We start from the raw sequence: 15,287 nt of genomic DNA on the forward strand, positions 1-15,287 counted from the left end.
GCTCTCTAAACAAAGGGGAAAACACTCAAACAACTCTCTCCCTCAAATTTCTTCCTCTTTCTTTCAAATCTTGGGTGGATTGCATTGTTTGAAGTGAGAGTCAAGTGCTAAAGTAAAGATTCAACTCCAACAGTCCAAGAATCATCACCTATTTGTAGGATTCCGAAGTAAAACTCATATTTGGACTTGTTTTTTGGCAAATCTGGGCATGCCATTGTGTTTAAATGGCCTGAAATAGGCTGGATACCAAGTTTCAGACCCAAAATATGTGTAAAACCCACCGAGTTGGGGGTCGGAGTTTTAAAAAAAAAAAAATGCAGCAACACGCCGAGATCTCGACTCGACTCGATTTCTGACTTGGCCGAGATGCCACCGAGACCCGAGTCTTAGAACCTTGGATGTCACACATGCCCAACTTGACTAGACTAGAATGAAATAACTTTCCACTTAGCCCTTTAGTGAAGACATCAGCAAGTTGATCATCAGACTTCACAAAAGGTATACAAATCTGCCCACTTTCTAACTTCTCCTCGATGAAGTGTCTGTTGATCTCCACATGCTTGATACGATCATATTGCACTGGATTGTGGGCAATGTTGATTGCTGCTTTGTTGTCACAGTACAACATCATTGGACGATGAACAGAACCACTAATATCCTGAAATAACTATGATGCCACAATAACTCACATATGCCCTGAGCCATGGCACGAAATTCAACTTCAGCACTGGACCTTGCCACCACATCTTGCTTTTTACTTCGCCATGTGACAAGATTACCTCCTACAAAAGTACAATAGCCTGAAGTGGATTTCCTGTCAAGGTTACCACCCCAATCAGCATCTGTGCAAGCCTCAATGCAAAGATGATCATACAGAGACAGGAGAAACCCTTTTCCTGGAGCTGACTTCAAGTAATGGAGAATAAGAAGAACAGCAACCATATGAGTGGAGTAGGGATCATGCATGAACTGACTGACCAAGCTTACTGCAAATGCAATGTCCGGTCTAGTATGGGAGAGATAAATTAGTTTTCCCACCAACCATTGATATCGCCCCTTATCAACCGGATCACCATCCTTCTCTTGCAGACGAGTGGTTGCTTCCAAAGGAGTGTTACATGGATGACATCCTAACAAACCAGTCTCTGAGAGTAGGTCTAGAACATACTTCCTTTGGGAGAGAAAAATGCCATTGGGAGAACGGGCAACTTCAATCCCAAGGAAGTACCAGAGCTGTCCTAGATCTTTAATTTCAAATTCTCGTCCCAAGAAGGTCTTCAAATCGGAAACTTCCTCTGAATCATTACCAGTCACAATTAGGTCATTAGCATACACTATAAGAAGAGTGACTTTATCCCCATTTCGCTTGATGAACAAGGTGTGATCAGCATTACTTTATTTGTATCCGACAGAGATCATTGCTTTGTGGAACCTGCCAAACAAAGCTCTAGGAGATTGTTTCAGCCCATATAATGCCCTCTTCAGCCTGCAAACTTTCCCATGAGTGTTGTCACAAGAAAAACCTAAAGGAACATCCATATAAACCTCCTCCTCCAACTCTCCATAAAGGAATGCATTTTTCACATCCAATTGCTGCAAATCCCAGCCTAGATTGACAGCATATGACAGCAAAACCCGAACAGTGTTCAACTTTGCCACTGGGGCAAACGTCTCCTCATAGTTAATCCCACAGGTCTCAGTAAAGCCCTTGGCCGCAAGCCTGGCCTTATAGATGTTCATTGTTCCATCCGGCTTCTGCTTGATAACAAACACCCATTTGCAACCTACTGGTCCCTTGCCCAAAGGAAGAACCACCAACTCCCACATCTCATTTTTGGTTAAAGTTGTCTTCTCTTCCATCATGGTTGCTTTCCACTTTGGATCTGCAATTGCCTACTACCATTTTTAAGGAATCGAAACAAAGGAAGGAGAGGACACAAATGCATTATAGGAAGTAGACAAAGCATCATAGGAAACAAAATTGGAGATGGGATGTTGGGTGCAAGACCTAATGCCTTTGCGGACAGCAATAGGTAAATCAAGAGAGTGATCCTTACCAGGTAATGTACCAGAGTCTGGATCCGGATCAAGTTCTAACGGTTGGAGAAGTGGTATAGCAACGGTAGTCTCAACTTACTCTTTGTGCATCCGGGTATAGACTTTATCAACAGGAATCTGACTCACGGGTCTACGCTCCCCCTGAATAGAAATGGGGGCTGACATTGGAGGTTCTGGAGATGAAGGCTCCCCTTGAATAGGAGCCGGTAGAAGAGCAAACAAATCTTCAAGTACTGGATCATGCTTCCCTTAAAGAGGTGGCTGAAAATAATATGCCAGGGACTCATGGAAGACAATGTCCATGGTAACAAATATACGGCGAGAGGGTGGGTGATAACACTTGTATCCTTTCTGGGTGGCGGAGTAGCCCAAAAACATACACCGAATACACCGAGGATCGAGCTTGCCATGAAGGTCATGGTTGCAAGCATAGCAAACACAACCAAATATTTTTGGGGGGACCACAAAAGAAGAAGAACCCTGGAGAAGGTCAACAGGGGCACAACCATCAAGGACAAGGGTAGGCATACGGTTGATGAGGTAGGCAACAGTGAGGATAGCAACACTCCAATATGGGGAAGGAACCTGCCGTGCAAACATAATTGCCTGAGCCACTTCCAGAAGGTGCCGATTTTTTTCTTTTAACCACTCCATTCTGGGCCGGGGTGTCTAGACAGCTAGTCTGATGAAGGATGCCATTGTCAGCTAAGTACTTTTGGAACTGGCCTTCCATGTAATCCCTGCTATTATCACTCCGCAGAATTTTTAAGGTGGCAATGAATTGGGTCTGAACCATACGATGAAATAGTTGAAAACATCAAAAAACCTCACTTTTGTGCTACATCATATACACCCAATTGGTCCTAGTAAAGCAGTCAATAAAGGAAACAAACTCATTGAAATGAGGAAGAAGTACAAAATTTAGCAGCTGTTATTCATAGGGGACAAACTCCAAACAAAGTTGAACAAGGCTGAACTGGCAACAGATATTGTACGTATAGTCGATTTGAAATTGGAGCTGAAGTATTTGCAACGATATTTTCTGTAGAAAAAGGTGTTAGCATTGGAGCAATTGAAGAAAAAGGCTGATGCAGTTGCTCTATCCTGGCTGGACAGATATGACCCACTTTGGAGTCCCAAACCAAGAACCAGCCCTTAACCAGTTGATGAGGACATCATCCAGGATTTAGGACATATCGGAGGAGACGCCGATGTACACAGCAACAGATGACTTCATTGTAGCTAGATGACCCTTATTAACTTGTGTGGATGCATATTTCTGTTTACTTATGTGTAGCTTGTTTTATTTTGTTGTATTTTATTTTAAATGGTGTCAAAACTGTTATGTACTAATGTTGTAAGGGAAATTACTAGGGAGTAATTGCCAGAGTAGTAGTTATTAGGGAGTTCTTTCTCCCTTCTTTTCATTATGGATTTTAAAAGACTCTATTTTAAGATGTAAGCAATGAATGAAAGATGCTGGAACTTGTTATTCTCCCATTCTCTGCAGCATGAGTGATTGCCTGCAAACCTTGGAGTCAATCCAAGTTGTGGTGTGAAGCCAAAATCCCTTTCTCTTCCCTAACTCTTCTCTCTTAGGCTACCACGCTCTTCCTCTCCCCTATTTCTTTTCCACCAGTGCCAATTTTCCCATTTTTTTCGTTTAAATTATAGCCTAAATCACAATGGAGATACCCTCATACCCATGAGTTGGAATGCTGTGATCAAGCACTAAGTCACTACCAGCAAGTATGCACTAAGGGTACATTCTTGGAGTTTGGTAGTGACTTAGTACTTGATCACATTATTCCAACTCGTGGGACAGCAAAAGAAGGTACTGCCTATCATGTATCTTTTATTAATTTCCATGAATCCTAGAATGAATTTTCTGCACTTGTATTTTTTAAATATTTCATCATTTATGACTCTTGTTAAATCTGATTTTCGGCATGTATGTTGTTAGTTGTGTTAGTAGACCTTCCCATACCCAAATTCATTTAATCCTTAGACTTGTATTCGATTTCCCAAACATGTCCACCAATTTTGGTATCTGAGCAAGGTTCCAGCCCTGTGTCCTATTTATTTTTGAACTCATTTGACGGTTTCGGTGGGTTTTTTACCTAGTTTGGTGATGCAACTTGGTATACAGCCTATTTTGGACAATTTAAACACAATGGCACTATCAGATTTTCTAAAATCAAAATCCAAATAGGAGTTTGACTTGGGAAACTAGGACAAACAGTAATTTATGCCAGAAATCAGGACAGACATTTATTTAAGCCTAACATCATTTAAGTAAATGTTTTTATATTTACTTAAGATATTATTCATAAATAAGTAAACACCCCCTATTTGAATCCAATAAAAATAGTTAAAAAATAAAATTCCAAAAGGATAAAAAGTCAACCCCTCAGTTTAAGAACAAAAACTGGATTTTCAGCAGTAAGTGCAATTTTCAACTTTTAAATGCTGGGGCTTTTCTTAAATCTAAAAATTCTATAAATCTTAATAGGGTAAAACATTGCTAAAAACCAAAAATGTGGTAAAATATTCATTTGTTTTGATGTCTAAAAAAATATTTTCATTCAGAGCGATTTTGATGGCATTAGCGTACACCAAATTAAGTTTGACCGAAACAAAACTCCTTCAATATAAATAGGGGGTATTTGCTTATTTATGAATAATATCTTAAGTAAATAAAATAACAAATATAAAAACATTTACTTAAATGATGTTAGGCTACCTATCAATTAATTCATTCAAGTATTTTACAACTTCCACCTTCTCTTCTCTCTTTTCTTCTCTCTAGAGTTATTGGTTACAGATCATAGGTTTTCTACATGGTATCAGAGCTAGGCAATCAGTGACTGATTCTCTTCACAATTTGCAGTTTTGAGAGTCGTTTAAGTTTCTGGGTTGGATGAGAAAACCCTAGTTCATAAAAGGAGGAGGACTAGGGTTTAGTTTGTCAATCAAAGGAGTGTTCTTCTCGAGTGTTGTTGCTCTGGTTGGTTTCTTGCGATTACTGCTGCTATGAATCTGGTTTCTCGTAATATTGGTATTTCTGTTGGTTTTCTCGGTGAGTTTCTTCCTACCTCGATTCATTGGTTTCGCCTCTGGTTCACAGTGGAGTTTCACGCTGGAGGTCGGTGATGAGTTCTTCTGATCGACATAGAAGCAGGTTTCCGCTTTTGCTATTGGTGGATGTTGAATCGAGTGCCGCAGTTGAATTGTCTCCTGGTTTTCTTGGTTTGTCTCTTGATTCCTTTCATGCGGTTCCACCTCGTCGCATTGCTACGGTTTATGGTGTTTTCTAGTTCGAAGGATTGGTTGATGGCTACTACTGCTGATCCGAGTATCGATTAGTTGTTGTTGATTGCACTGTTATGCAATCTCTTGGTTAAGTGTCGCAGCTTCTTTTTGCCTCTGCTAATGTCATCGGCACGATTTTGCTTGATTTGAAGTAGATAGAAAGATCCTTCTTCGGTTTGCTATTGTTGGTGAGATCCCTTCTTCTCTGGTTTTCTCTCCCATGTTTATCGCCATGGTGTTACAAGGTTACCGCCCTGCCCCACCGTTGATTCTGGTTTCCGTTTTTTGTCTCCTACTTTATCGTTTTTGGTAAATCCTACTTTATTGCCTAGTGTTGCTCCTTTGTCAACAAGTTTTACTCCTAGTTTCAGAAACCGTAAGCAAGAAAGACACAATTTTTTGGTATTTACACTCAAGGCCAGCCCTTTAAAAATATACAAAAGTTGTTCTTTCCTGAAGTTATTTCTGATTTGCCCCTATATTCTCTAAAATCCCTATTCTGTCCTTCCCTCTTGAATTTAATGCCCATTATATCTTTGTTTTGTTACAATTTTCTTAATGGGTTTTTAAATTTATATTATTTACAAGATTGCCACTCTCCATAGCCATTATTTTACTTATTGCATCCCATTGCTTTTTGTTTACCAAAAAGAACCTCACAAAATTCTGATTATTTACGGAACTGCCATTACCTTTTAATATATTCCCCTATTTGACTACCCAATTGACCCTTGAAAATTCTCATTTATTACCAGTTTGCCCTTTGGCTTAGATTGTATTTAAAAGTGAATTTCCACCAAATTACAGCCATGCCATCCTTTTTACCAACACCATTCCCTTTCAATAATTCTAATTCCCTTCATATCCCATACCTTTGGTATTTACCCATAACACCTTTGGAAACTTCTGGTAAATTACAATTTTTCCATTCCTTCCTTTTTAATTACCCATAGCACTTTTAGAAAATTCTAGAATATTATGTTTTTGCCCTATCTTTTACATTATCTCTGTTATGTCCATAGTACACGTGAGGGGGGGATTATTTACAGTACACCTACAGACATTGTAGAAGCAGAACTTGCAGGAACACTTGGTGCAAAGCATAGACGATCAGAGTTTTCACCATTGCCAATGGGTATCTACTTTGTTATTGGGTTGAGTTTGCCGTAAGGGGGAGACTGAAGTATTAAAGTATTGAAGCTGTTTGGTTATTGCCTGCCTATATGAGGTTCTACAGTTGGGTTGATTTTTTCCGCTGCTAGATCTTTTTTGCTGCTTGATTCATCTGTTTGCTGCCCTAGTTGCTTATCTTCAAGATTACCAATCAGAGATTCATCACTGGGCAGCTGTGAAAGATTGGTGAACTTTTGCTGCTCAAGTCTGCCCAAGTTTTGAAGATCTATTTTTTCAAGTTCTTGAAGGTTTATTTGGGAGCTGCATTCATATGTCAAGCTGGATTCTGCTGCAACTTAGTTTTTTCTCTTTTTTGTTCAAGTTGGGCATTAGTACCTTGTATGCGTCAACTTGAGGGGGAGTGTTAGCATTATTACGGAGTTCTTGTTTTATTTAGTTCAAGCTGGATTTTCCCTTCTTCTCTTATTTGTATAATCCAGCTTGAGGGGGAGTGTTGGAATATGTACTCCAGAATACCGTGGGGGTATTTTGGTCTTTTTGGGGGTAGTTTTATTCTTGTGTTATTAAGTTTATGTCGGCTATGTGGGTTTTAGTCCCACATCGCCTAGTTTAGTCTATTTGTAATTTCCCAACTAGAGGGGCTTACCTATCAATTCATTCATTCAAGTATTTTACAACTTCCATCTTCTCTTCTCTCTTTTCTTCTCTCTGGAGTTACTGGTTACAGGTCCTAGGTTTTCTACACTAACGTTTATGGTTTAGAAAACCCAAGAAAACCAAAAATGCAAACAAGAGACCAAAACCCAGATTCAAGGAAACATTAATAACTTAATGAAAAAAAGTCAGATTGACAAGTAATTTTGGTTGAATGGTCAAAACAGCCAGAATTCAACGGAACCTTAAACAGAATTCAGAATTGATTCAGTGGGAAATTAAACCAATCAAAGAAACAGAACTAGCAGGGAAAACGGAAAGCAGTTTCTGTATTTCCAAAAATTGAAGAGTTTCAACAGAGTTCGAACTCTGAATCGATGGTGAAATCAGGCATTAAAATAAGATTTGCAATTATGGTCAGAATAATAGTAGCAGCAGGACAATAATAGGAAATCAGAATTACATCCAAAACTGAGATTTTTAAGAATTTGTACTCAAATAGGAAAGTTTAAATTGACCAGGAAAAAATATGATTTGAAACTGACCTGATTTAAAGAATAAAAAAGAAGAAAAGTAGAAAAAAGGATATGAATAAAGAATCCCAACTGATACTTAGGGTTAGCATCCCACCAAACCATAGTTGTCAAGGTGGGTGCCTTCTGGGTGTTGCCTTGCGTATAGGGCCCGGGCCCCCTCCAACACCTTGGGTTACCCAGATGCCATGACAACTATGCACCAAACCCCACCTTGGAATCATCCCATAGCTTTCTGAGAATCACTAACAGGTTTCTATTGAATCATCAAAGCAGAGAGAGCTCTAAATCTCAAAATACCAAAAGGCAAAAGCAAATTTCAATTCATTGAATTCATGTCCAGTGTAGAAGCCTTTTACAACCTTATATAAAAGACTCAAACTAAGCTTAAAACTCCTCCAGCCAATGGATTGCTATGAAGGTAGTCTTAGCTGACTGCATTCTGCATAAAATAAAGGAATACAACTTGAAATGAGGTTGGACTCATAGAGGCCTATTCCCGCCTGACTAAAACACTTTACTAACGATTATAAATAAAGAAATAGACTCTAAAAAGACTAACTGATAAAGTTAATCCTGTATTCCTACCCCTACCCATATTTTAGGCCGATTAAAATGCTCTATTAGAAGATAACGCATTGGATCAAAGGAAAATTTGGAAATGATCCGATGGTTAGATCAACTAATATGGGGGAATCCTAGTACAACTAGGAAAAGGGCAAAACAGTAATTTAACCAGGAAATTCAGAGATCAAAAATTAGGGTTATGTTCAGTAATCGAATGTAAATTTAGCCTATAAGAATCAGCAATAACAGATCAGCAGAATAGGTATTAATTGTGACCTCAAAAGAACAATATAACAATAAGGGCAGAATTGAAAATTCACAGCAGGAACAGATCTGCATGTCAGAATTGCACCAAACTGAAATCGAGTTAATGAATTAGGTTCAAGAACATTAGATCAAAACTTGAGATGATTCTAACGATTAGATTTGGCTGGGCAGAATTCTAGCGAAAATCACCTTGTATGTGACCTTCTAGAAGGAAAGAAGAATAGTTGTAGGTTTAGGGTTCTAATGGGAATTTGGGCTGAATCTGATGAAGGATGAAGGCTGTAGAGGATTAGGAGAGAAGGATAATTGCAGAAAATTAAACTAACTTACTGGATTGAGCACTGGAGAAGGATAGAACCACCTTCAATGGAGATCCTCCCAGCCGTCACGGCGTAAGGAGTCGTAAGAGATCCACCTACCCTTTCCACCTTGATAAACTCATAAACCAACAAGGATGCAATACTTTCAAGGAGCAGCAGCAGCAACCATGGCAGCAAGCAAAAGCTTTTTCATTAATCAAATTCGTATTCAATACTTGCCTCCCTTACAACCTTATATAAAAGATTCAAAATTAGACTCCTCCACTAAAAAGGAAAGGCCTAACCCATTCCTTAACCTACTAGATAACTTAAACTGACTAAGAAACTGAAATAGACTCAAAATAGAGTCCTAATCCAACCCAACTAAACAACTAAAAGAAAAACTAATAAAATCACTTAAATTGAACCACTAGTTCAAACCGGCTTTGGACCGGTTCAATTTAAAACATTAAGAAACATGAAAATAAACCAAGTATGGGGCTAATCCCGTATGCAACTCATGTACCCCAACTTTAGGCCCATAAAAGTGGCCTATTACATAGAAAACCCATAGGATCAAAGGCCTAACATGTATATAACCTAACCCTAGACTTATTCCAAATAAAAGAAGCCCAGTTTGGTGATAAATCTGCATCACCAAAGGCCCAATATATATGTAACCCAACCCAAGGGTTATTTCCACTAAATAAGCCCACTTGTGTTTTATCTGCATCACACATGTTTGATCGTAAGACTCAAAACTGGTTTCAGAACAGGTTCTAGCGAATGTTAATGATATATTATAAGCCTTCAAATCAAAATTGGCTCAATGTGTGCATGTGTGCATGGAGATGTGCACACGTTTTGCAGGTGCGTCCATGTATGTCTCTCTATGTGCATGTGTGATGGTGGTGAGGTGGTGGTGTTTATGCACATGCATATAAAGTACAAACAGAAACTCCCAACACAATGTTGATAAGGAACACATAAATCAGAGTTAAAAAATCATCAGCAAGTAACTTTCAATCTAAAACAAAGTTATAAAAGAAGAAGAATAGGGAGAACTTTCCCATTTATTCAAGACATGGTTTTGACATCTAAAGGAAGGATAATTTAATGAAAAACAATTCAAAGATGTGTATTTCTGGAGGAAATCAAGGGTAAGACAAGTTAATAGACAACAAATAAAAAGAAGAATGAAAATGAATACTGTTACAATCTGATTCATGTGGCAAGCATAACTTACTAACAAGTTCAGAAATATGGTTACTGCCAGATACAGCATCTTTTTCAGATGGCCCAAAATCTTCCGTTTCAAAGTCATTAAACTGATCAGAATCTGCTGTAATAAATCTCTGCTGACTGATGGATTGGAAAGTGTCATAGAGGCTATCCCACATTCCACTTTTAACAGATCTAATCTGCAATATCAATGAAAGCATAGTCTCAACAAAACAACAACAACACAGCCTTATCCCAACTAAATAGTATCAATAAAACGGATTGTAATAAAAATAAGGCCAAATGTTCTCTGTGCCGGGGGCGCAGAAAGCACCCAGAAACATGGAGGGTGGGCGAAATGACTGCCCCGGCCCCTTGAATGGCCAAAATGACCGCCCCATGTGTCTGGGCGCAGCCTGCGCTCCCAGCCAGAGAACAATCGCCCTAAAAATAATATACATAGGAGAAGGCCAAAGCAATTCCTTGGACTGGCCCAAACCCATTGGGGGATCCATATGAAGATGAAATGGATCAAATTAGGTTATTGGGTTTAATTTCAGTTTTGAGTTTTATTAGGAATCTTTATTTGCGTCGGATTGGTATGAATCAGGTCGTGTGACCATCTCTCATTTCAGTTGCCTTCAATCTATATTCTCACCTTCCCTCATCCTCTCACCTTCTGTCTCCTTTCATTGCTTCAGTTTCCTTGAAACTTATACTATTACTCTGTTTGCTGGGCTGCCGAACAATCCCATATAAGTTGATTGAATTCCTTGGCAAACCACCAATCAAACCTGAGGTTTTGGTTGAAAAAAACTCGTACATGAACATCTCAAACCCCCCCCAAACTCTGGCTCTGGAACTCCATCCTATCAGGCGATTAAACCAGTTGCAGGTCTGAACATAAAGTCACCGCAGGGCTCAGTTTCAGACCTCTAAAACTCTGGTTTTGCTTGCTGTTTTGGAAAACCACTCGTTGCCCTTAGAAATATTGTTAGTTGCAATGTTTTTCAAAGAATTTCAGATCATGTTGATCAAAACATGATCATATGTTGGGAGTCGAAGCCTCGCCATCAATCTGGTTTTTCCGCCTTGCTGATGGTAACCGTGGGTTGAAGAAAACCTTCACGATATATTGGTTTTAGCCCCTCTTAATGGTTGGGTTTCAACTCTACCCCTCCCTTTTATGTTAATAGTGTTTTGTCTCATACCTTATATTTGCTTCCAAGTTTGTCCCTAGTTAATAAATAGTACTCCCCTTTGCGTCCCTTCTTCTTTACTTCCCTAACAACCCCTTTAGAAAATTCTGGTTACTACAAGATTGTCATTGCCCTTCTATTGCTAGACTTATGTTCGATCGGGTGGGCCCATAAGCGATCCAATACGGGTCTTGTAACCTCGGATCCGTATCAGAGGAGTTGGGTTCCATTGGTTCCAGGCGGTTGGGCTAAAGAGGGAGGAGTGGTTGAGTGGATGGGCTGGTGCAAGGGGTTAGGATTGGGCCAAGAGATGGGATCAAGAGAGGAAGAGGTAGTTGAGGGGCTAAGGCGCAGTAAGTGAGAAGAAGGTTCTCGCGAAATCCAGATAGTGGGCCCCACGGGAGAAGATAAGATGGGAAGAGGTAAGAGAGGGGGAAGTGATGTAGTCCTAGATTGGTAGACATTCCAACTAGGAGCCAGTAACCAGGCTCTACCATGAACTGGGAAATTGGGTTGGTCAAAAATTGGGGTTTTGGTCAAAATACGGTTAGGGTTTGATGGTAGGGTTAAGCCAAGTCGATGTAGGGGAGTTTATCAGTGAAGGTTACATTAAGTTTTAATGAGAAGAATGTGTTGGAATTGAATTGCAGCAATTTAGGGTTAGGTTTCTGGGTTTCTGGAAAGAAAATAACGATGGAATTTAGGGTTTAGGGTTGTTTGTTGGGGTTCTAACCAAAATCGAGTTTCCCACCAGGTGTGAGGGAGATTCGGTCCAAGTTTGGGTGGATTTTGATGGTCTGATGTAAAGTTATGGTGAAATCACAGAATTAGAAAGTAGAAGAATGAAAATAGAAACTAGAGTTTCAGACAAACCCGTCACCAACTGAATATCAGATCTGGAACAAGAAGAGAAGATGATGCTTGCAGGGTGTGCTCCAAACCCAGAGTTAATAAATTGAAATAGAATACAGAAGTTGCAGTAGAAGAAGCTTGGAGATCAACTAACTCGAGTCTTCAATGGGAGAAATCGGATACCAACCAGATCTGTGACTTGATTCTTCACCAACATGGATCGAGTAGCCCTCTTGAGTGGTTAAAAACAATCACCAAATCTGTGATATAAGAAACCTCTTGAAATTGCAAAGGATCACCTTGAAGAACCAGCAGCAGAGATAAAAGAGTAGGAGAGAGGACAGAATTGAGTATGGGAGCCACACACTTCCATTCACAATTGCATTAAACAAAAATTCTGCATTCTTTAATTCGTGGGGGCTCGCTCTCAAGAACTCTTACATATTTATAGCATCATGGCTGAATAGAAAAACAGACTTAAACTAAGATTCAAAAGAGAACTAGGACTCCCAACAAAAATTAGAAACTAGGACTCAAACTAAAACTAGGATTCAAAGCTAAATCCCAATTAGGATTACAACTCCAAATTGAACTCAAATAAAAGACTAAATAAACTCTAAACCTAATCCCACAATTTAGTGCTGGAGTAGGGGAATCCCTACACCTACACTACTGCTGGTGTAGGGAAGAATCCCTACTTTTGTGGCTGGTTTTAGACAGCCGATTTACATCAGGAACAGAAGAAGCTGAGGTCGCAGAACATATGTGATTCGAAATGGCGGGCGTGAACAACAAGGAGAAGGAGATGGCGTTGAGGGAAACAACTGGCTGTGAAGACAAATCAGATGGGTGGATGACAGGCGTCCGCGGAGAGGTCAGCAAAGAAGGGGGAGATGGGCAGGGGGCAGAGGTGACCAAGGTCACAGAGGAAGGAGTATCGCCCACGCAACCCAAGGCGGAAAACCTGCTAATGTAGTCCTAGATGGCAAAGAGACCAGCTAGGAGCCAAAGCTTCAGGATCTGCTATGAACAGGCAGTCCGAATAGGGCAGAAATAGGTTTTAGGTCAAAATTAGGGTTAGGGTTAGGTTAGGGTTTGAGGGTATGGTTATGCTAGGCAGGTGTAAGGGAGTCTATCAGTATTGGTCCAGTGATGGTTTGATGAGTGGAAGTGTAAGAATTTAAATGCCAGCTAGTTAGGGTTTCGGGTTTTTGAAAAGATGGAAGTGATGGAATCTAGGGTTTAGAGATGGAATTAGGGCAGGGGGTTCAAGTTGAGTTCTCTAGGGGTAGAGAGTGACACTCGGCCAAGGTTTGAGTGGCAGGTGATGGCTGGATGTTGCTGGAATGAAAATTAGGGTTTTGGGTTTTAATGGGAATTGCTGGAAGTTAGGGTTTTGATGATGGAAAGGGGGAATGGTCAGGATAGAGTGGAGGGGGTGTTTTAAGGGTGTTGTGGTTTAAATTTGATTGGATTCTGATGGAGGGTTAGGTCTGTGAGTGAATTAGGTCTTGGGAAATTGAAGAAATAAAAGAGGAGAATTAGGATTGGGTTGTAGAAAGTTTAGAAGAAGAGATATGGGGTTGGGGATGGCTCAAACCTACTTGTAGATGCAGTGAACAATTGGCAGCAGCACAACCTTGAATAAAAATTGAATCTTGAAGAAGAGAACTTGAAGGAAAGCATGTTCGAACCACCCAAGCTTCACACCACATGGTGTCAATTGGATCACACACCAATCCACCTTGCTTTGATCACACACAAAGCAGTCTTCACAAAGAAGAGAAGCAGCAGCTTGCAAAACAGAGTTTAATTTTAAAAAAGTGGAGAATGAATGAGCTCCACAAATTTCATTAATTTAAATAGGCTTAATAGCCTTACTCCTACTCAGCTTAGGAGTCTAAAGGACCCCTAGCCGACTTAACTAAACCCAAACTCCTTTCTAATTCGTGGAAGTGTGGTGTGAACCCAAATAAAAGAAAAACATTACTTAATAAACTACAGGTGACTCAAGTCACTTAAATTGAACCGCTGGTTCAACCAGGTTGGGCTGGTTCAATTTAAAAACATAAAAAACACTAAAAAAAACCTATGGATCCACCACTAACAATAATGACACTACTACTTGGACAGCAGCTTCCTCCTTTTCTTCTTCTTGCGGATGTAGTGCTTCAGCTCTGCATCACCTGCTCTGCCCAACGATACGAAAGGAGGAAGGGACCAGCGGGAGAGAAGGGATGGCAGGCTCAATGCCGCAGGTGGAGGTGGAAGCGGATGCTTGCCGACGTTCAGAGATGTGCAGATGGCGGTGAAGAGAGAGAGAGAGAGAGGGGGGGAACCAGGATAGGGATCAACAGAGGGAGGAGGGGGGTACAGCCGTACAGGGAAGTGATATCCTTTTGGTTGCTAAAACCAGGGATACTAGAGGAGACAGGTATAATAGAACTATAGAAGAAGAGGTCAGGGTGGTCTAATGAGGTTCAGCAGTGGTAGCGGCAGGGACAACGGTCACCGCTAGGCTAGCTGGAAGCTGGGGAGGGTGCCCAGAGTTAACAGTAAGTTTGAGGGAGAATTTTCCTAGGAGATGGCCAAATACCTTGCAGATGGTACAATGGGGCGGATCCCAGTCAAAACTTCTGCTGCTTGAAGGAAAATCCATCATCGTCAATTACGAAGATGGAGGAAGGCAATAGGGCATCAGCATTGAACTCAACACAAATTCTTGCAAAGCAAGTCCATCTTTCTTCTTGGTCCTCCCATCTGAGTAGAGAGGCTTACTCAGTACTGAACCAGCAATGTTGAGTCCATCCTCACACCAGAAGTGCAACGGTAGACCAGTAAGAGATACCCAGAGAGTTATGTCGTTGAGATTGAGTCTGTTGAGTTGAAGTTACCAGTCCCATAATAGGACTGGCTTCCACTCGACATTCTATGGGTCTCCTCCAAGAGCTCGGAATGTAAAGAAACCATTGTCCAAGAGGTATGTCTTTATAGAACCATGCAGCTTCCATTGTTTAGAGAGGGAGGATTTGACAATGGGGAAGGGGTGTTTACTACCGATGAAGTGTCCCACAAGGTAAGATTCCCACTTCTTTGCCTCATTAATCAAAATGGCAGATTCATAGTGGGCAACTTTGGAGGTGTCAATGGTAGTAGGAGGCACAAAGCAAAGGGGGAGACCCTCCCTGATG

General features: G+C 40.5%; 1 protein-coding gene across 2 annotated transcripts in view; it reads right to left on the bottom strand.

Moving 5' to 3' along the window:
- LOC122667521 (protein NO VEIN) overlaps positions 1-15,287 on the bottom strand; it is an 81,135-nt gene that overhangs the window by 45,046 nt on the left and 20,802 nt on the right. Inside the window, exons 5-6 of one of the 2 annotated variants that reach the window (XM_043863812.1) lie at positions 10,075-10,245; positions 652-658 (exon numbers count right to left, since the gene is read on the bottom strand). In XM_043863812.1, coding sequence (XP_043719747.1) covers positions 652-658; positions 10,075-10,245 — 178 coding nt within the window. Of the gene's footprint in view, positions 1-651; positions 659-10,070; positions 10,246-15,287 lie in introns of both variants that reach the window. The other variant, XM_043863814.1, reaches the window with a different exon arrangement.

The sequence above is a fragment of the Telopea speciosissima genome, chromosome 7 (assembly GCF_018873765.1).
Source record: "Telopea speciosissima isolate NSW1024214 ecotype Mountain lineage chromosome 7, Tspe_v1, whole genome shotgun sequence".
NCBI classification, from domain to species: Eukaryota; Viridiplantae; Streptophyta; class Magnoliopsida; order Proteales; family Proteaceae; genus Telopea; species Telopea speciosissima.